The following is a 23,463-nucleotide window of genomic DNA, read 5'->3' as shown; positions in this document are numbered from 1 at the left end:
GCTGACGAAGAATATGAATAAACCATTGTTAAAAAATTGAAGGTGTTTTTAGAAAAAATTTCTTAATTGAAATCTCAATATAAATTTATTCCATTTCTCCAATAAAATTATACTATATAATCTTCGTCCTGCCCTATACGATTTTAATTCTTTATCAGAAGTAGTATCATTCTTGATAGTTATGTCTGTTTTCTTCTATAAAATTCTATCATAAAACCCTCGTTCTGTCCTCTTCGTCTTTAATCCTTTACCTACATTTTCCCCTATCTGTTTATGATGAACCTTCTTGATTAAGTTTATATTCATCCTTTTCAGTATCATTGTTTTTTTTAAATATTTTGATAATCTGCATTGGTTAGTTCTGGTATTAAGAATGGGGGGGGGGGGGGGGTTACTTACCTGTCACACTGACTCATTAATATCAGGCATAAACTTTCTTACCTCAAATATTTAACAATTATAAATTATTACTAAATTATCAAAATACAAAGATACTTTTTTTAAAATTTTTTAATAGAATTATTAGATATACCAAAATACAGAAATAAAAATCAACAAAATTTATGTTAGATATTTCTCCCTTTTCTTGAATAATAACTAGCAATCTAAATTATACTTCGCGAATTTTTCTTTCAAGTTCGTCTCAATTGCAAAAGCCGTTACAATTTTTATAAAGGAATATCTTTAATATGTACCACACAGATAATCTAGTTAATTTAAATCTAGGAATTTAGGAGACCATTGAGCTGATTTTATAATCGCGGGTAAATAGCAGGTAAATTATCCTGTGAAATTAATATTTAATATAAACTATAAACATGTAGTGTTTTATATACAGGTACATATCGGGATACGAGGGCAACAAAAGGTCAGATTTATCTCTAATACTATTTGAAGAAAGACAATGTAAATACTACAATATGATTTTTTAAAAACTCTGGCATTTTGTAATTTTTAAACCTCACAAAATTTTTAAAATATTCATTACAAAATTTTGAAGAGAATTCATGCTGTATTATAATATTTTTCGAGTCATCCACGCTCTAGGGATGTTTGGAATTTCAGATTAATATATTATTTTTTTCATAACATGTGGATATAAATAAATAAAACATATGAATTTTAATTTTTCAAGGATAGGAAAATATGAATATAGAAGTTTTAAAATATGAAATAATATGATATATTTATAACTTTATAGGAAACTATACAATGGATATTTACTCTCCCGTTAACAGAATGCATCACAGAATTATTGCTTTTATTAAAAACTTCATCATGTCAAGTAAAATAATCTTGAATTAAGTTATATTTTTTTAGGAATTAATAAGCATCTTTCAAAAGACAATAGATAATATTTTTCATGTGGATAAGGGATGGAATATTGATTTAATTTATGAAGATAATTATTTAAGGGAATATAAATCAATAGTATTTTTCTTAGATGCAAATGGTCCTATAATTGATTGTATTAAACGTTTACTATATGAAAATTGCCCAACGTTAATTGTATATTTGGATAAAAACAATGTATATAAATTTATATTTTCAATATTTATTATATTATAGAAACTATTGAATTCAAATCAGAGTCTTTCTTTAAGTAAATTTAATTTGTTTAGCATTTAAAAAATATTTATCATTTTTTAGATGCATTTGAATATTATTTTTGGAATTTTTTCTCCTATTTTGGTAGAATTAAAGAAAATGTAAGAATTATCAATAAAAATATCTAAACTTTATTTTAGGAGGATGATTGTGATAATACATTTAGTTATTCAGCATATGATGAGATAGTGCATTCTTATTGTTTTTATTTTTACCCATTTAATGTTGACAAAAACATATTTTACAAAGAAAATCATTTCCACTCTTATAATATAGAAGATAATATAACATTATCTGTATATAATCATCAACCTCTCTTTAATCTTTGCAATTCTGCAATATCATTTATTACATCAAAAGACATTGCTAATTCATTTCAAACAAGTTTAGAAGAAAATGATATAATAAAGATGATTATTTATAATAATAAAACAATTTTAAATGAAATATTTAGTCCTGAAAATTATGCTTCTATTCTTTTCTTAAAGGTATAATCTATATTTTAGTTGGTTATATATTTTTTTAAATAAGATTTTTCTCATGACAAATATTTACCAAAATGCCAAATCAAAATGCTCAAATCATCTGATTGGTCAACAGGTTATTATCATTTAGTTTTATTATAATCAATGTTACAAAAAAATATTTAAAAAGGTTAACCTAAATGTGAACACTTGTTAATTGTTTTCTTAGGTTAATACCCATTTAATGTACAATGAATTGCCTAATCCATTTTCCTTTAATCCTGGCTATTCTCTAACCTTCATTTTATTCAAATTTTTAAACTTCTAATATAAATATGCAGTTTTCTGAAATTGATTATCTACTATAACTTTGAAAAATTGGTAATAAAAGATTCAACTCTAATGTAGACTTTATATGCACTGCATACCACTATCATGTATCGATTTTTGATTGGATTATATGATCCAATTGTATGCACATTTTAACTTATCTAGCTGAAGTAGTTAGATCTATGGGCTAAAAGTATGTTTAAATATAACAAATAAAGAGTTAAACCAATCAATCAGATAATTTTCAAACATTTTTAAGACAAAATCTGCCAATAATTTAATTAAGTTTTTAAATTAATTTGAAAATACTAGATATTTCAATTCATTTTGAAACCATGAGGGCTTCTTATTGATAGGTTTTTAAACAGACAATACAACTTTTATGAATCCTGGAAAAACAACCTGCGGAAAAAAAACCCCTGATTTTTTTTCATATTTATAGAATTTATTTAAGACCTAATAATGTAAGTATATTTTTATTTGAATTATAATGGATATACATATATTTATAATGACAAATTAGTACTTTAGAAAAAAATATTATAAAAATATAATATATAAATAAGCTAAATTTATTTAGGCCCTAATTCATTATTTAAAGATTACTCATATACCCTCCATAAAAATGCTTTAACAAGATAAAATGCTGAAGTTTAATTGGAAGAAATACCAGTAAAATAATCCATGTTCTTATTTTTGCAAATGTTATTTTCTATAGTAATAAACCTTAATTACAATATTAGTAGACTAAATTAAAAAATTTTATAATAAAATATATTTATCTATTGATAAATCATGATTATGTACATACAAATTTAATAATTAAGATTAATAATTATATTGAGACATCGGATATTCAAGGAGTTCTTGTAAAATCTGAAAGGCTTCACACCCCATCACGGTATTCCTAGCAAAGTTTCTTTAATCGAATCTCGACATAATAACTGCCATTTTTTTTGGTGTTCAACTATCTACACGTCATCGTTCAAGCGGTAGCCATTTCGCATTCCTTAATCAATACCCAGATTGATGGGTGTTTATTCACAACCAGATTAGAAAAACGATGATTACAACCTTCGCATTGATTATTTGTGCGTTCTTCGTCGGATAGAGTGTTCTGATTCACGTTCCAAGTTTCTTGAGGAAATCGAGTTCGACGTGTTTGGAATTGAGAAATGCTTCTTGTGACAAATTCTATAAATATGAAAAAAAAAAATCCCGATAGTTTTTCCTGGGGTTTTTTTTTCCTATCACCAACTTTTATACCATGATTGATGGTGGCGTATTATCTATATAAATTAAATATTTTTTCCAAGCATAATTTGTTGGAATGGATTCTTTCCTGCCGCATCTTATTCTTTATAATTAATGATAAAAATTCCCAGTAACGGGGTCTTTTAACTTATCAGGATTTTTTCGCCAATGGAATCAGTTCTCCTCGTCATAGCGTACCAACCCATAAGGAAGGCATACCCTTTAACTCGTGAGGAAGAGGGATTACGAAGCAGTTTTGTTATTAAGTTTTAAGGGTGGATCGAGAAGGGGACGGGGTGATTTCTCTATTAGCTTTGGAGGGGCCTAGATTGATATGGAAGAAAGTAAGTTTTCAAATAATTACAGCAGTTCATTTCTTCATCCTTTGTTAGAAATGATCATTATACTTGGTAATTTTTTGTTTTTTAGCTGGATAAAAACGGTTATTCCTAGTTTCTGGCCAAAAACTATCATTTCCACTTCCGGGTTTTATTTAAATGCCGCTCAACTTTGAAAAAAGGTAGAGATTTACTTAGGCGCTCGGTTTTTGGATTGAGCTAAATTTTCCCGTTTTCTTAGCCATTACCCAACTATAACGCATTCATTTTATGTAATTTTAAGATGGCTATGGAAGACATATGTTTTAGTTATAACTATTATACATTATATAAAGCAAATTAACGTTGTATCCGAACTCCCTTCCGTCAATCAAATATGCCTGTCTCGGAGTGTTTTATCACATTTACTTCAATTTTGCGATACCAAGTCGCCTCTCACGGCTATCAAACTCGACGAGACTACCCTGAAATCACTTCTCTTATCGTCTAAAAGCGAAAAAAATTGTGATGCGAACGCCATTCACTATCTGAAGCGGTATTTTTTTTAAAAAAAAATTATTTCCTTCCGGTTATTATTTATCACGTGATGTTAAAAATATACAAAAAATAACTGTACAATTAATATTTAAAAGTTTTAGATTTCGGTGGATTAATTTTGTCACCAAGAATTGGTGTAGAGGGAAAGATTTTTTTTTTATTTTGAACACTCAAAAATGTACATTTATATCGTTTAAGCAAAATGTCTTTATTTATACTTGGACATAATTATTGAGCTATACTATACTAATTTATGAATAAAAAAATTTGAAATTAATTTAGACATTTTTTATAGGAACAGAACTGGAATTGAAATATTTTTTTCTCGGAAAGGTTACTGAGCACAAGAATGTTCTTTTTTGGACCCCTGCTACTATAAAGCCATTTTGTGTTTTTTTTATATATAAATACTTTATCTATACCATAAAATTTTTTCAGGTATATTTTCCCTTTGATGATACGAGATCAATTTTTGGATTATTACGTACAATTGTTCAATCGATGGCCATTTCTACCCTCCTTTAAATGGGTATGAAAAAAATATGTCAATCATATTTGTTATTTCTAAAAATAATTATATATTTTTTTTGCTATATTAATTATAAGAATAAATATTTGCTGTTATTAAACTTATTTTTTAAAAAACATATCCAAGTACTTCTCCCATATCAGTATTCGCTATTCCCTCATTGAGGAGAGTAGTGATAACATTTTTTTAAAAATCATATTTAAAATATTTTTGGAAGGATCTGGAATTTTGCTATGAAAGTGTCATAGTAAAACCTGCCTTCAGTCTCAACTCAGCTGCGGCTTTGGAGGTTCTAAAGGTTCTCTGTAGTCTGGGTATAGATTACCATCATCATCTCCTCGGCTGGTTGGTCTCTTAAAAGGGTGGGTAAATGTCAGGAAGGACATCCGATTGTTAAAAAAAATACTCCGCTCCAAACCCTAACAATTACAACCAAATATATGAATACTTTTATATATCGTGAAAAAAAAATTTTTTTTTAAAATAGATAATTGACTCTTGGCTAACCTACATTCAACCCTGGAAACATAGTCACGATTTGGGGTTTGGATCAAAGCTATCTCTACATCTCTGGTTTAAAATTTTCTTATTACTAAAATATCGTGTCGTAATCATAAATAGAGAGATTCTATTGTGTATATCTATTTTTTTTAAATGGATTATTTAGTCTTCAAATTTTTTATTTTAACTTCTTAATACTCAACCATCTAAAATAGATAGGTGTTGCGCTTATATTAAACCCGGTTTACAACTGAATATTTCGGAATTGGAAAAAATTGGCAGTTAATCTTTTTTTTATTGCTTATAACTATCTTGGAATGTTTAATAAAACTTTTAATAAAAGTTACCAAACAAATATATATTTTGAGAGGAGGAGGGGATGATCAGTAGCGATTAATATTTTAAGTCTATCAGGGATTTGAGCAAATCTCTGGAGCTACCGATCCTAACGACTCCATATAAATTAATATCTTCTTTTAAAATGCTACGCCAACATATGTCAGTGCGTAAAAGATATCTGCCAATCCGATGCTATTCCTCAAATATATACAAATTTATAACCAGGTCATGAAGGAAAATCGGTTTTGAACGTAGAACCTTAAAACTTACTTTTCACCATTTATATTGGTTTAAAACTAGACTTTTTTGTAATTTTGTGAATTTGTATCCGACAATCAATATCGTTTCTTTAAAAAACGCAATGTTTTAAAAGGATTGACTTTTTGATATGGAACTGTCTATCAAATTGATTGGGACAGTTGCAACAAAAATAAATTAAGATTAAGGATAAGTTAAAATTGAATTTAAAAAAAAACAACCTTTGACATAGCCTAAAACAAATATGATTTTTTTTTCAGGAAAAATTACCTTAGAGCCAACGAACCATATTACACTGTCATATTTAATCGATTCGTTTCAAGAATGTCGCAATTAGATTTGACCATATCGCAAAACGCGTGTCAGCTGTACAGAGTTTTAAAGGTTTATGAAATGATTTTTTTCAAAAATAATATACGCTTTTTATATTTATGTATGTGATGTTTAATTGATTTGAAATCACTCACGGTACCGGGTAGCAACACGGCCCTCGGTTACGATAGCGGAGGAAAAGGGAAAAATGGGCTGGGGTTTTTAGTCTCTTGTCTTGGTAATGGATTTTTGAAGAAGAAAATTGATCGTTAGGACATTGTTAGGCTCCCTGAACCGGGCTAATTCAATCACCAAAATACTGAGGGGGTGTTATTAGAAATTTACTATCTAATTTGCACAAAATTGCAGACAGGCTGACAAAATAACTGGATTTCTAAACTTGTTTCTAAATGCAACCGACTAATTTTTTTTCGGTTTGTGGCGTGATCTGAACATCGCTGACTTTAGCTAATTCGTGGTAATTGATTAATACTTGAGGCGCATGCCGAATAAAATCAGGTTAGCCTTGAGGCCGGAGTTGAGTTTTTCCGGCTCTAAATTAAGGTTATAGTATATTTGGCGATAACTTTGAAGCTTGTGGCTATAGTTTTTTGGCTAAAAACTTGTCGTTAATTTAGGCTAAAAAAAATAGAGCGTTTATTAATTTAAAAAAGGCGCATAGATTGTTTCAAATACCTTGTCGACATTTGAAATCGGGGATATATTGATACCATTTTTTTTGAACCGATGCTATACTGGTGTCGAGCGATACTTAATGTGTCGCGATTAGCGTCTACATGACAGGACATTCACTGGAAGAAAATACCCTCAAAAACCTATACTACCATCTAAGGCGGCGATATTCCCACATTGTTAATTAAATGTTTTTATTATTATAATTAAACTCCCTTCATATATATTTTAAAAAGCATAACTTAGATTATCACTATGCTATAACCAATATAATATATAGGAGTTATTTTTTAAAACATGAATTGAATTTTAAATTAACCCTCATTTACAATGAATCAATTATTATACCATATTGTTTGTCATGAATATGAGTTATCTAAATTATACAACAACAATACTGTGCTGATTGAAACCACATTTACTTATCTTATTTATATGCTATATATTTTTTTTAATCTCGCAATCCTCATTTTCCTATCAGAGCTACGTTTTCTTGCCTTTAACAAGCACAATTCACTTGTGATCCGGGATAATATCTTTAAAAAATTTTGGGGTTAATTTTGCAGAGCTAATAATTTTATAATACTAATTTTTAATTAGCTTACTTATTGTTTAAAAAAATGTTTTTTTTATTCAATAAGGTTTTTGTCAAAGGTGACCTATATCAACTTCTCAACCAGATCGAAAGACCAGGTATTCTTCATTTCATATTTTTTAAAAAAATATATTAATTAACTTTTCTTTTAAAAAAAGAAAGTGGAACACTAGTGAGTTTAAAAAATATTGCATATTTCCATCATATTCGAAAGATATAATGCTAGGTCTGTCATTTTTTTTAAAAAAAGGGGCTTTGCGAATAATTAACTTGGGATGTGAGTTGGGCCATATTTGTATTGTATACAAGTTATAATAAAATATAATAATTAGGCAATATTATGTAATATTTATACTTTTTCTAAAATTACAAATTCTCTTTAAAAGATATGTAAAGAAGAGCATAGAAACGGTAAAAAATAGAAACAATTTTATGAAAATTTGTTTGGGGGCCAGAAATTTTCCCGACGGGGAGGGGGGTTAGACTAGCCTTCAAATGCCACCCATAGCATTGTTACGGCCCTGTTTACTTATGATTTTTTTTAAATATTACATTAATTGACGATACTATTTTGCGTTTTCAGACAACCTTCCTATCCAAACATCAGATCCTATCTTAAATTTTAACCCCAGTTTCTCGTCAGCCAATTCATCCCTGATCAGACTCCGTCTTTTACCCAATCTCGTGGACAGCCGAAAAAACCTGTCAACTTCTTTAAACGATAGCTATGATAAAAGGGATGAATTTTCCAAAAATCCCAACGATAAAAGTTCGAAATTTCGTCGTTTATACGTGAAGGCCTTGCGAATGTTTTTGGATAAAATTTGGCGCAACTATATAGTTTACCCAGCAAGGTATGTATTTTTTTTTAGGAATCAAAATAAAATTATAAGGGATGATATGACATTGTCGAGATTGGAAAATTGGAATTGTTGAGAGTTATATGAGTGAAGACTTGATATGGCCAAGGATTTGGATTTTAAAATTGGTTTTTATTTATTTTATAATCTGGTATTTTTTTATATTCATTTTTAGGCGTATTTATTAATTGGCACCCATATTTTCACTTTATATATATATATAACTTAACATGTAAAGATACGCCTACTTTAGCCTCAAATATGGTTATTTTAATGGGTCTGGTTACAGTGACGAAATTGACGAATCCCCACTATTTTTGAGCCTCATGGCGCGTAAGGGAATGATTTCTTCCTCCAATCCGAATTATATTGATAAATACCATAATAATGCCGAAAGGAACGATAAATGTATTTTCTATCTGGATGAGAGTATACGGATGCTGGAGATTATGTTTGGGCCCGTAAGTTATAGTTTTTTTTGTGTGCTTTTAATTTAAACTTTTATTATTTCCTTGTGTCGATTTTTGTCGCCATTTAGTTACATTCTTCATGTTTCACTTTAGAATAGTATCTCCATTAAAATAAAAGGGCTACTTTAAATGATTAAATATTGTCTCTTTTTTTTAACCAAAATATAACTAATAGATTGCCCCAAATTATATTCCCGTGCTCAAGAAATCTTCATCGCCAAATAATAATCTATCATTCTACCAAAATGCTTACAACACACCCAAAACTGTTTTAAATCGAACGGGAATTCTGTCCAGCTCGATACCTCTAAAAACGCCAAAGGTGATTTTAATTTTTTTAAAAAGGAGTCCTAGTAATTCATTCACGTATTTTATTAAAAGATATCGGCTAACTCAATATATTTCATTCAGAAAAATATTACGCAGGCCTGAAGATTTTGCTCATAGAAGAACAATGGTCTAGACATGTATTATCGAAATCTCGAGGCTAAGGCAATATTTTTCTGGCTAAAATGTTGAGGTAGCCGTTTATCAGTACTTCTCTAAGTCTTATTATACTGTATTTTTTAAAAGATATTGAAAAGAAGAAAGAGAAAGAAATAGTAATATATTCTCGTAGAGCCATTGTTATAAATATATATATTTTGTTATGGTCATGAAAAATTTATGATAGTAAATTGTGTAGTCATCGTCATATTATTTTATACATGATTACTAATAAATTTATAATTGTTTTTACCAGTTCATCGTTGTAAGGAGTAATATTATATTTTTTGATTATTAATAAATATATATTTAATTTAATAATTTTAGAAAGTATATAAACTCTAAAAAAGGAAAAAAAAATTTTATTCTTTTTTTTTAAAAATTATAAACTTTGTTTTAATTTATATAAATTTAATATATTGTGTATTGAAATTACGAAAATAATCAAATAAAGGAAATTTAATACGAAAATATTTAAATAAAGAAAGTATAAAACCACCAATATATATATAATAAAATCAGTACATAAACATAAAACCATAAAGTGTCGATAATAATCGTTGAAGATACCATTTTTTTGTTAGTGTTGTTTCGAGGACTATTTAATAACTAAAACATTTTAAAATGCCTTTAAAAAAAATTATCGTACAAGTTATACACTCCGTCGAGCGCGTCCTTGTTACACCTGGGAGGATACGAAACGAGGCCTATACGATCTTACGAAAATGCTTACTTGGTCCGTGTTTTATATAAAATTTCGACCCTCCTAAACAATAAAGTACAAACACAATTGAGTGCCTTTTTTTTATATGTGACTGACTACATAATAACTCTGGAATTCGCGCAAAAAATTATTATAATGTCCCAAAAAAAGCGTCCTTTTTTTATTTATACAATCTTTTATCGGGGTTGTGAACCCATGTTTGGTTGGGCATTTTTTTAAACCGTAGAACTAAACAAAGTTCGATTCCCATCGAATCCGGGGCGGGTTCGCATCTCTTTCATAAAATTGGCTTCGACTAAGTTTCTCTTTATCGAAATTTCTGGTAAATAGAGTTTATAATTCCTGACCTCTAATTCAGATTCATAACACTGCTTGATAAGTTTTTCCTTTTTTTTTAGCTTTTTGCATCCCTAATAGAAATTTCTTTTTTTAAAGGAAAATATCTAAAAATGTCACTTGCTTTTTATATATTCTTCTACTGTAATATGTTTAAAAGAAATTTTTATAGGTCGTTAAAATTATTTTATGGGTGAAATTTTACCAATCATCGGCAGGCAATTCTTTTTAATAGGTATTTAATGTGATTACTAGTACTAAGGATGTTAAAAAAAATCTAAAAATTAATCTGAAATTTTTAACCTTTTAATGATATTGGTCTATCGTGCAATAAGATAAAGGTTGTTTGTTTTCATCATCTTGGAAAGGTAAATAACTAATATATGAATTTTATAAATTATTTTAAAATAAAAATTAAATCCATTGGAAAAAAATAAATAAAAAAACCAATTTTTAAATTTAATCAAATATATTATAAAATCCCATCTCATGATTCCAAATGGCATCGTGTTTTAAAACATTTTTAGTTTTTAGCATTAGTGTTATTAAAATTATTTTTCGTTCCAGTTGCGAAAAGCTGGTTTCCCTTGTTACATTTTTTCAAAAAATAAAAATTTGAATAACTTGAAAAATTAGTTATATTTAAAAAAACACGCATATACAATTAGTTAATTATAGTTTTCCTAAAAAGTAGCTAGTAACGGATAACAAGTAACTGGTCGTTCTTAATTTATAAAGTTATAGCCGTTCTAAATAAATGTAACTTAATTACATTCACAACACTAGTTTTATTGTAATGTATCTTTTTTTTCCCTCTTCTACGAACTTAAAGTTTCAAACCAAACTCAATATTCTTTACAACAAAGAAGACCTCTACAGCGTACTCCTATCTCTTATCATATCACCGATTGTATCCTTCAGACCCGTTATCTCTTCGCCGCCTAGATCCCCCATCTTCAAGAATTATTCACCGACAAACAAAATGTCCCAAACTCTGAGACCCTGCATTAATTTACGATTTTTGGCAAATTACTATTTTATAGGTTATATACAAATAATTTTAAAAATTTAACGATGAAATTAATATACAAAGATTTGGAATTTAAGTCAATTTTTATGGCGAGTTTTAATCTTTGGAATATCAAAATTATTTATATTCAAAACCGCAGGTTATATGCTATTCTTCACGGCCGTATTATCCTTTTTCGGCTGGGGCTACAAAAAAATGGTCACGTGGCTTTTCATATTATCGATGGCCAATTCATTTTGCGGATTAAACGTGGAGGATGCGCAGAATGGAACGAGAATTTCGCCCGTTTCCCCGTTCAAGCGCCGATTTTTTTTGACCAACAATAATGCCGGATTAATAATGTTCAAGAAAAACGCTAATAAAGTTTGTTTGTACGCAATATTTATAGGTCTAGTCTTTTACACGCTATTGATATATACCCTGCAACCTATAACTAATTTTTGGTGAATTTTTTTATAATCTAATTTATATAAATAGTTTTAAATACCCGGTATTATTTTCCTTAAAAAACGATATATTTATTTTAATTTGTGTTGTGACTGTTTAAACAAAACAAATTTATAATTTATACACAAAAAAAACATAATTATTTAGCATAATATTTGCGACTTTTGTTTTTAAAGATTAGTAAATATATTGTATTATATAATTTAAAATTATTTATTCAAGGATAAAATTTTATTTATTTTTATATATATGTATATGTAAGAATTTATAAATTGTTATAATAATATTTTATTTTTACAATTATTTCAATTTTAAAATGCAAAAACTTACAATAAATTGCATAATAGTAAAATAATAAAAAATTTACGTAATTTACGTGAAATCTTATCATAAAAAAATACAATGACTAAAATACAGTATTTTATAATATATTAGTTTCTCCAAATCAAATGAGTGTTAGCTTTGAAGCATTTATAAAAAAAAACCTACACATTAATATAAATTTTGCGTTTTTAAAAAAAAAATTATATTTAAAAAGTCAAAAATCGAAATTTCTTCTAATATAGTTAGTCTTGTTAAGCGGTCAGTAAATTTAAGCCAGAAAAATATTGCCTGAAGCCTCGAGATTTCGATAATTGATGTCTACACCTTTGTGTCATCTGCGAGCAAAATCTCCGGACTTGCTTAATATTACTAACCGTTTTTGAAAATCGACTCAAATTGAGCCGTTTTACAACACTAAATATAGTGTATAGATGACAAAATTTTGAAATGGAAAGATAAAATGCGACGCGAAATTTACGTCAATTCGAAAAACACGATAAAAGGAGTGAGTAATTTTTACTTTAATAAAAAAAATAATAATAATAAATTTGAGTCTTATTAAATGTAACAAAATTTTTTTTAAATATATATATATATATTTGTCGTTAAATACTTATATTAAAAAAAATTATGAGGCGTTGAGATCTATCTTAGTAAATCTGGATTGATTTATAGATCCGTAAGGTAAGTAAGAAGATGTCCCGGTGCTTTCCAATAACAAATTTTGCGATGAGGACAAAAGACCGACCCTCGATACATTCACGGGCGAGTTTAACGGTGGTAAGGGAAAATTTTTGTTGGAGCTGGCGTTATCAACAAAAGGTAACCTCCTGTGAGAACCAAATATTCTCTTGGAAAATTTTTTGCGCGGGGAAGCGTAAGAATGCGCGGTATTCGAGTCAATGGTAACGTTTACAAAGTTATTACCATCGTTGGCGCGTAAGGAAGTATCTTTTTCGAAGAGCGTAGTATATTTGCCAGGTTTTTTATTTTCGTTGTTGCCCCGAGGAGACGGAGGAAAATGAGAATTGAAAGCCGAATCAATGTGATGGCCCGAAGAGTCGAAGTGATCATTATTGAACGAATGGAAATCGGGAACCGAACCGAGGTTCTGACACAATTCGTTTACCGTTTCATATTTGTTTGGAAAGATTGTGCCGTCACCGATGGCCGTAAAGATGGGGAAGGCCCATTTGTAAGGATTTTTCCCGAATACTTGTTCAAAGTTGGCTCTACAAGTTCCCAAATTGAATCCGTTTAAGTCGGGTTTGGGAGTATTCTGATCCTTGATCGAAGCGTTAGGGGAAGCTTTTTGGGGAGGAAATACGGGGGCTCGAAAGGTATCAAGAGTGGTCCTATTAAGGGAGATCAGGTAGCAATGGTAGGCCAATAAGGCACTCAGGGCTATGCCGAACATGATAACCACGAAAAACAGGAATAAAACGTGGAAACGGGTAGTCAGCAAAGCCCGTCCCACGAAGTTAGAAGTGTAAGGATAATCGATTAACGAGGAAAATAGGGAGGCGTTGGCAAAAGTAAGCGAAAATGAGGCGTTCGTTTTAAGGTTGTCGGTGTAATTGGAAGCGGGTATAGCGTATTTGAATTGGGAGGAGCTCGGAAGTGGGGTAGAGTCGGAGGCGGGAAGCGGCAGTTGGTAAGCGCTAGAGTTGGACCAGAAAGAGACGAAGTAGGGAAATGTCGTAACTAGATTTTATTTTTAAAAAAAAGTTAATAATTTTAAATATTGTTTTATGGGTTGCATAAATAGGAAGGATATCTTTTTTTATTTATTTACAAAATGAGCATGGAGAAATTTCAAAATAAACAAGGCAAAGAAGAAAAAAAAATTACTATAAAACCTATGATATTTTATATGTTACCGGCAATGTGGATATTAATGTCAGTCAACTCAATTCGTATAATTTTATTCTATAAATTGGCTTAGAAGTTTATGACAAAATTGTCTGAAACTTATAGGAATCGATTCAGGCATCATTTTGAGCAAAATCAGATCTTTAAATTTTAAAACTGGCTCAACAAATTATGCTATTATCTGATTGTGGAAAAAAAAAATCAAGGCTATTTTTTTAAAAAAATCATTTGATTTAAATAATAGTTTTTTTAAAAAAAAAATCTAAATTAATCATTTAACATTTTGCATTACAAGATTTTTTTTGAGGCTGATATTTATAACTTTTTTGTCACCAATACTCTTGGTAATTTTGGTGAATAATTCCTTAATTTATCACATTATTAGGGAGAAAATAAGGCAAAATAAATGGCGATAGTAGAGAAGCCTTCTATTTCAAACAACCCATTACGATGGCTATTCATCAAAGTAATTACATTGCTATTCATGCTTCCATATAACAATGCAATAAAACCTATCTCTTAATTTGTTTAAATTTTATGCCCTGACTAAAATATTGGAATAACCGTCTTTAAAAAATGGAGTCGTTTAACAACACTACAGTTTTAGCCTACTACGACACCCTATTTTCGTTAGTGTTTCGTATCGTTATTTTTTTTCTTTCTTATTTATTACCTTGTTCAGTCGAAGCGACATAGCCTGCTGTTTGGAAATAAATAGAACCTGAACAGAGCCTTAATTTTTTCTACCTTTTATCTTTATCTTATATTGAATTTCGAGATTTTGGCTTTTTTAAACAATTTTCTCGTTATTATTTTCTAAACCCAAATCCAATAATGTTACTTGATCTGTAAAGTATTAAACTTGTATAATTTTCTCTATTGCTATAATGCGGAATACTAAAAGGAATCATTATTCTCTGTTGGCGTTATACATTTATTGGCACAATCCATTCAACTTCTTGACTCATAAATACTACCAACATATTTCTTATTTCTTTATTTTTATAATAAAAATTTGGAAACCAAATTCAGACCATTTTCTTACTTCCGCGTGGATTAATATTAGCTTAGATATTGCAGATATTTTAGCATCTTTACTCACATTCCTTTTTAATTTTAACTACCTTACTTCCAGAGGCTTGTTTTATAGATTTTATTTGTCATCAGTCTCATATTGAAGGAACTTGATGGATTCCCACTTTTCTAACTATTTTTCTAGTAATTTAGTTTTACTTATATAACCAGCTGTGTTTAATGTGGCAAACAACAAAAAGTGGCTACAAAGCATAGTTTATATTAAAAAAAATGTAACAGAATTCTTGGTAAAAAATCAATTAAATTTTTTTTTAAAAAAATCATGTACCTGAAAAAAAATTCATAAAACAAAAATTAGTAAGCTAGTGTCAATACTAATTAGAAAGTGTGTAAATTAATTAAGTTTGTATATAAGTTAACTACATGAGAGTCAGCGATAGAAGTTAACTACATGGAAGTTAGCGGTAGACGCCATTTTTTCTGCAGGTTGGTTTAATAACATTTACTTTATTTTACAAAAAACATTCTATTTTAGAAATGAATTTTTTTATCAAACGATAAATATCATTAAGTTACGTGTAGACTATTTAAAAAAATGACGTCTGTGGCTGACTCCTGTGTAAAATACACTTTTTATTAATAAATGGTCATAAAAAATTTTACTTCCGGCGAAGAGACTTATCAAACAGCCGTAAATTAAGAGCAAAACGAATTGTTTTTGATTCCCGAAATTAACGCAGTTATTGACCCAGGGACAGTGATGGTCCATTTTAAGCACGCATTCACCGCACGCGCCGCAATGGTGGCACCTATCCGGCTTAAGATGTTTACAAATGTCGCAGTAGCGAGGACCTCCCTCGAGGGTGCATTGTTTAAGGGGTCTATTTTAAAAAAAAAATTGAGTCGGTTAAATGCGGTAAATTAATTTTATTGTAATATCAAATTTATACGATGCATTAATAATTTAATCTGCTCATATGTTTGAAATTAAACCAATCTAGACTGGTGATGATTCATTCATTAAAATGCAGTAAGTGTACAAATATTGAAGTCCGCCATTGAAAGACATTTAGACGAAGAATTCTATTACAGCCAATGACATCAGCTACAGCTGACTTCAAATGTTTGAACACTTTTATTAAATTATTTTCATATCAAAGTCCTTAGCTCAAATATTTGACCTTATAATTCATATAATTTTTTAATTACTTGATTTGATTATTAGTCCGCGGATAGTCGAACACCCTAAGGGCGACCTGGTTGAGTATTATGGATAACTCGTTTTCGTCCCTGGCTTTCTCTATCTCGACGAGTTCTCTCGGTTCGAGCGCGTATACTTTGGGTACCGCGCACCCTTCGCGTCTTTTACCCTTGCAAGCCGGCGTCAGGGTAACCGAGAAATAGGACCAAAGCAATAATAGGAACAAGGGATGAAAGACAATCAAGTAGGCTATAGCTCGAGGGGTCGTATTAACTTGATCGGATATATTAGCGGTTTGATCGCTAGACGGTTCGCTGCTATTGAATAACGCTGCCGATTCTGAATTATCTTCCATTCCATGCCCAATTTTAGCGTCATGACTTAATTTGGGTGCGGTTTTTAAAAAAAATAATAATAATTGAAGTTGACTATATAAATGTTTAATCGATTAATGCTACGGAACACCGTGTCGGTAAATAGCCACATATTAAAAATGAATACTTAAAAATTAGTTAAAAATAAAATGACTCTACCTATAGAAGACCAATGCCCGGTGTAGGTTAGTGGGGTCGATTTGGTATACATCAGATATAGGTGAAGGCGTCATTTTGGCAAAGGTTTTTATTTTAAAAAGTATAATGCTAAATTTCGCAATTTTTTCAAATACGCTTTAGGATATATATATAGGACTAGCTTAAAAATAAATAAAAATATAGGATATGAGATTAAAAATATCCTTTTAACATGTGACTATTTACTGACACCTTATGATAGCCTAACTAGTAGATGCCTCGAAAGTCTCATTTCACACTGGTTGAGTATTATAATGTTCTGTAACCATTTTTATGCCATTTGCGAAAATGTAGATATGTAACACTATAACACTCAGCCGACAATATGAAAATATGTGACAAACTAAAACGTAAAACCGAACCGATTTGGAGCAAAATGGAAAAAAAAGAATAAATTACCTTTTATAAGAGGGGTCGTCACCGTTTTGCGGCAAAGAGTATTGAGGCGTCATAAGGGTGTAGCAACAAAACTGAACCACGTAAGCGTAATACGACCAAACCAATATGAAACACACGAATACGACGGGTATCCATTTGAAGGCCCTCAAGCACAAATTGTCAGGGGAGAGGCAGGGGATACGAGAAGCTCTGGGAAACGTCGACAATCGGTTAATATTCGCGGGGGCAAAGGGTAAGGTTTGGCGAGCTGTTGAGCCGCCACCACATAACCATTTATTGCAGCAGGGCCGTCCTACGTACATAGGATTATCCCCGGTTGGATTTTAGATAATCAACTTACTTTTTTTTCGGTATTTTTAAATTTTCTACGAATTCCGGTCTTGTCGAGACGACTAATCACGTGTTGCGCTTAAACTTTTACTATCTTTGTTTATTATTATTATTATAAATGAAAATCAAAAGTTTGATAAAAAAAAATCATATTTTGTAATTTTCATCCACAAAAAAAAATAATTCAAATATAAATCCACATTTATAATAAAATTCCTTCATTTCTTAGAAGAGATCGACCGAACTGCGAAAAGGTTAATAATTAAGCAATCAAAAAATATAAACGCATATTTTATGTATATAGACTCACGACACGAGTTCAAGTAAAATATATACCTTGAATTTAAAAAAAAAAATTGTCATTTAAAATCTTACTTTTATAAATATATATAAAGGTGTCAATTGTTAATTTTTTTTTTTTAAATATTCAATAAAATATATTCATGATTTACGATACCAAATAACGAATATATATTTAAAATACCTAAATATATTGTTTAATTATATATTGTAAACCAATACCAATACCAATCCCAATATTAAAAATAAAAAAAATATATATCTATAGAATTATTTGGTTTTTTGTTTCGTGGATCATTATAAAGGGAACTAACATTCATACTATCCAAGATGTGCCTAAAAAAAGTTATCCTTCTTATACTGCATTCACAGTTAGCGGAAAATGATGGGAGAGAATATATTTATAAGTAAATTTTGTATACCTCCCCTCAAATTCGTGCTGAATATACAGGGTAACCTCTCACTCACGGTTAGCGAAAAATCGCGGCAGAGAATATAACAATCTTTCGCACTGTATATTTCCATATAAATAAGACAGTTTTATATGATATTTTAGTTTATACTCATTTTGCTACATGTATCAAAATCAATATACGTTTATTTTCAATCACTTCACAAATTCCTAGTTTAAAAAGAAAAAAAAAAGGAAGGAATTTGGATTCACCAAAATTATGAGTTGGTTCTCTCGACCCTGATCACTATTTCTATTTTTTTTAAATTAATAAGAGTTGTTAAAAGATACTTTTTAAATGGATCTAGATACAGATACATCGTCTAAAATAATATCTAGATACCGATATTTTAATCAAAAATCTATCTAGATACAGATACCACATTTTTATATCTAGATACAGGATCTAGATCCTTTAACAACTCTGAAATTAATAATATGAATTTAAGCCAATATCAATGAAACATAATAATACCTAGATTGGTGATGCATTCGTAAATGACGCATTTGAAAGCGTCGTTGAATGCAAATCAGCTGGACCCGCCATTTTGGTAACCCATATAGTAATTATTATCGTGTTAGAAACCTACTATTAAATTGATAACTTGCTTCCTTATTATCTCGATGATCAGGCAATTTTTTTTAAAAAGTTTGAATCAGGCATAGGAGGAATAAATTGGCCTCTAATTTAAAATTGTTAATAATGATATGGGCAACCAAAATGGCGTCCCCAGCTGTTTTTATTGATGTACACTTTTAATGAATATATCGTCATTCAAGGTATTATTATATGTCATTGACCAATAATACCAATACGAGAAATAAAAAAATAATTTCGTTAATCTTGGGTTTTTTTTAAAATATTCCCAGCCCTAACTTATACACTTTTTTTCCCGTCAATATCTTATTTTTTTTTCAACTTTAAATCATTTTTAGCGCCTTTTTCTTTACAACTTAAAAATTTGAATTTTACCGGAAATACAGTTCAGCATGCTTGAATACCTTCCCTACGAATCAGACAATTTCGCCGTTAACTTTTAAATCATTTCTAATTTTTACTTGATATAATTTCTCCTAAAAATACTTAATATAAATTATAATTATTTGTAAATGTTCATAACAAATTTATATTATTTTATTTTTTTTGAATCACGGAAGTAGATTTTTTTTCTAAACATTCCGGAATACATTTCTGTTAGAATCGGATTTTTACGTTTTTTTTTAATTTTTTTAAAAAATATAAAAACGAGCTAAAAAAATGATCATATTGACACTAACATGCGCAGCTATTTTGTCTAGTGGTGGCTATAAATGACATATAAATCAATGAAAACAGCTGGAGACGCCATTTTGATTACCCATATCATTATTTTAAAAAAATTTAAACAAGAGGCCAATTTATTCCTATGCTTTACGCAAACTTTATTAGAGAATTGCCTGATCATCGAGACGATAAAGGAAGCAATTTTTCAATTTTATAGTAGTTTTTAACATGAGAATAATTGCTATATGGATTACCAAAATGGCGGGTCCAGCTGATATTCAATCAACGACGCTTTCAAATGCGTCATTTATGAATGCATCGTCAGTCTATGTATTATTGTATGTCATTGAGCTATAGCTATAATATGATAACGGTTTGTGCCTGAAACCGATTTTCGAAAAACCCAAACCGGAAACCACAAATGTAGAGACTGATCCGAACCATATTTAGGACCAAATTTTATTTCGGTTTTGGATAACATGGATAAAAATAAAATTTAAAATAAAAAACTTCATTTATTTTGCAAATATTAAAATAATAAAAATTATTTGTAACTGGATACATCGTAATTAGATAACTTTATTTAATTTTTTGTGAATTTACTATATTATTTATCTATAGAATTGGTATTTTTAATTGGACAGCTCTTAAAATACGAGGAAATATGCATATTGTAATTTATTTTCAAATAGTAATAATCAAAATCAGAATATTAGCTTTAAATTTCAAAAAAATAAACAAAAACTTTAATGCCCAAAATTTTCCTGGCCCATTCCACAGGCTGGGATTTGGAGATTTTGAATTCTGAATTTAAAGGGAAATTTTTTTATTTGTCAGAAATTACATTTTTAAGCATGTTACGTATAAAAATGCAGTGAAGCCAAGACAGGGTTAATTGATTAATATCTAATATATACTGATGAGCAGGGGTGCGAACCCGGCAAAATTTTTGACTGAGTTCGGGTTCGGTTCAGGGAAATATTTTTGAACTCGGGTTTGGTTCCGAGTCCCGCTTGGGTTTAAGAATTTTTGAATTGATAAAAAAAATTCTATATTTAAATCATAATTAAAAAAAATAGACATAAATTTAGTATATCAAATTCATTTTTTATTTTATTTATAGGCAAAATATAGTTAAAAATACAAAATTTTACAAAAACTACCCTGAATCTTTGTTTAACAATTTTTAAGCTAGATTTTGAGAATTCTTTAAATTAACAATATCCAATATCAATTTTTTACTTTGACTTGTTCACTTTCATTTTCCTCTAATTAATAATCTCTGAGAATAAGTTAAGGATTAAAAATAAATGGTGTAAATGAATTTAATTGTTTTAAAATTTATTAACACTCCAATAGGAATCTTTGAGAATAAATATAAAAAAAATTTAAAATGGAGTAAATGAATTAAGTTGTTTAAAATTCATTAACACTTCATTATATTGGAAATTTGAAAATAATATAAAATCTCAATTAAATTATTAATATTTGTTACAAATATCTTAATATATGATTTTAAATAATACTGAACCTGGTTAAACCCGGATTCATATAAAATTCCCGGGTTCGGTTCAGGTTCAGATGTTTTTTTCAAAAACCGAGGTTTTCTTCTCCAGGTTCGGGTTCAAGTTGGAATCCTTGCTGATGAGAGATTAAAAGATTGAAACTAATTAAATATTTAGTGCAAATGATTCAAAGTATTATTTTTTTATAAAGCATATTTTAAAATTTTGCATGTCAAAAAAGAGATAGTATTTTAAATAATATTTTTAAGGCTAACAGCCACATGAAAAAAAATATTCTATATAATAAAATTATGTAAAAGAATCCTTGCTAAGGCTGTGTTGATATTAAATATCAGATTGGATCAAGACCTATTTTTTCCAAAATAGATGACCTGATAATATTATTATCATTGTTTTGGGTAATTCTATGATAGGAACCAAAATGTAATTTTTTTAAAATATTTTAATTTTATTTTCAATTTCGTATAATCACATAGTTTAAAAAATATATATTAAAACTTATATAATATTTTAAAAAGAAAGAATATTTAAAATGTGATATTATTTTCCTTTGCAACAAGAAAAAGGATTTTAAAATATTTGGCAAATGACTAACTTTTGGGGAATAAAATGAATACACTTTAATAAATTGTTAAATCCTCAAAATATTGCACCATGAGAAAGGAGAAATTTTAAAGTGTTTTTTATTTTGCCCCATAGGTTACAATTATTTTTTTTAATAATATTTAGGTAAAAGATGATCGTAAATAAAAATAATCTAAATATTGGATTGGTATTGGTTATCTTGGTATTGGTTATCTTGGTATTGTATAAATATTAGAAAAAAATTGTATTAGAAAAAAAAAAAATTTGCTGATAAGCAAAGCCATAATCCTAATTTTTATTAAGCTTATAAAATTCTTTTAGAGATCAGAATGGCCCAGTGCAAACTAGCCTGTGAAGATTTTTTTAAAGTTTTATGGCTTAGCCCATAATGGCCTAGCTGCCTGGCAAAACCTGATTATTTTGTCCCATCTGTTATTATTTTTTTGTGAAGGAAGTATCTTAATTTGCATAATTCAAGGCTTTAATTTTTTTAAAAAATTTCAAATATTCCCAATTTTTATCCTGACCTTTGGATTCCTAAATTAATTTAAAATAAGGACAGAAAATGGTTCAGAAAATATTTCACATTTTGTCCAGCAAAGTCTTTTTAATTATTTTTTAAAATGGGCCCTGATTGGTTTAGGCAGGAATTAAAAATTGAATATGGGCAAGTAGCTTCATGCCAATTGGCCCTATGCCTTTTATTGGCTTCTTAGTTAAATAGTTTATTTTATATAAAATGAAAAAGATGTTTGCAATATTAATATATTGATATAGGTTGCTTATTATTTCTAGGTATTAGAGTTAAAAAAATTAATTTTAAAACTATTAAATATGTATGATTAAATGTAAAAATTGGGTGTGTAAAAGTCTATTTAAGTATTTTATTTAGAATATGAAAAATTTTAGGGAAATAGCAAATAAATATGTAAATACGTCAAAAAATTTAAGCTTGAAGTTTTAGATGAATCAAGTTTATTCTCATTCCTTCATTAATAAATGAGAGTATATATAAAATTAAACTGTATATAATCACATTACAATTACTATCAAAATGATTTGAAGATAAATATAACTTTAAATGCATCCACAAATCAAGCCAACGTGAAAATAGAATCAGAAGATATTTATAGCTCATATTAGTTGAATAGGCATCATGGGATTACGTACAAATAAAATTTGAGTATAATTATTGTATTTTTGTATTCCCCATCAATTGATTAATTTTTCTCCTTTATTTAACAGCTGTTTTGGGTCGAATATTTGTGGATACAAAATGAAATCGATTGACATCTCTGAATTATTTTGACAAACATTAATGTAATGTATATATTCTGTTTTTCTATTTATTTATTTGATACTAAAATTATAATTATTTTTTGCTAAAGTTGTTTCTAAAAACTAGTTTCAAAAAGATTATTAAGGTTATGAATATTACTAGTAGGCCATATTTTTATTTATTATTAAAAAGACTATACAAGTGTTTACTGAAA

General features: G+C 28.8%; 2 protein-coding genes across 2 annotated transcripts; one reads left to right on the top strand and one right to left on the bottom strand.

The window, feature by feature from the left end:
* The first annotated feature begins 1,112 nt into the window (after window positions 1-1,112).
* Window positions 1,113-12,288, top strand: LOC135929008 (sphingomyelin phosphodiesterase 4-like). Its single transcript, XM_065465495.1, has 18 exons — window positions 1,113-1,158; window positions 1,202-1,285; window positions 1,321-1,530; window positions 1,570-1,603; window positions 1,651-1,709; window positions 1,749-2,096; window positions 2,140-2,208; window positions 4,330-4,529; window positions 4,970-5,060; window positions 5,548-5,633; window positions 6,419-6,542; window positions 7,805-7,856; window positions 8,342-8,612; window positions 8,857-9,079; window positions 9,264-9,410; window positions 10,227-10,352; window positions 11,467-11,677; window positions 11,804-12,288. The coding sequence occupies exons 1-18, from the start codon at window positions 1,147-1,149 to the stop codon at window positions 12,109-12,111; spliced, it is 2,655 nt and encodes an 884-aa protein (XP_065321567.1). The 5' UTR covers window positions 1,113-1,146; the 3' UTR covers window positions 12,112-12,288.
* Window positions 12,289-12,532: 244 nt separating this feature from the next.
* LOC135929009 (palmitoyltransferase ZDHHC20-like) lies at window positions 12,533-23,225 on the bottom strand. Its single transcript, XM_065465497.1, has 5 exons — window positions 23,047-23,225; window positions 17,515-17,938; window positions 16,552-16,923; window positions 16,006-16,223; window positions 12,533-14,139 (listed from the first exon to the last, which is right to left on the bottom strand). The coding sequence occupies exons 2-5, from the start codon at window positions 17,814-17,816 to the stop codon at window positions 13,064-13,066; spliced, it is 1,968 nt and encodes a 655-aa protein (XP_065321569.1). The 5' UTR covers window positions 17,817-17,938; window positions 23,047-23,225; the 3' UTR covers window positions 12,533-13,063.
* Window positions 23,226-23,463: the final 238 nt, after the last annotated feature.

Source organism: Gordionus sp. m RMFG-2023, chromosome 4 (genome assembly GCF_954871325.1).
Source record: "Gordionus sp. m RMFG-2023 chromosome 4, tfGorSpeb1-WG-v2, whole genome shotgun sequence".
NCBI classification, from domain to species: Eukaryota; Metazoa; Nematomorpha; class Gordioida; order Chordodea; family Parachordodidae; genus Gordionus; species Gordionus sp. m RMFG-2023.
Note: the sequence above shows the minus strand (reverse complement) of the source record. Positions and strands in the feature narration are given on the sequence as shown.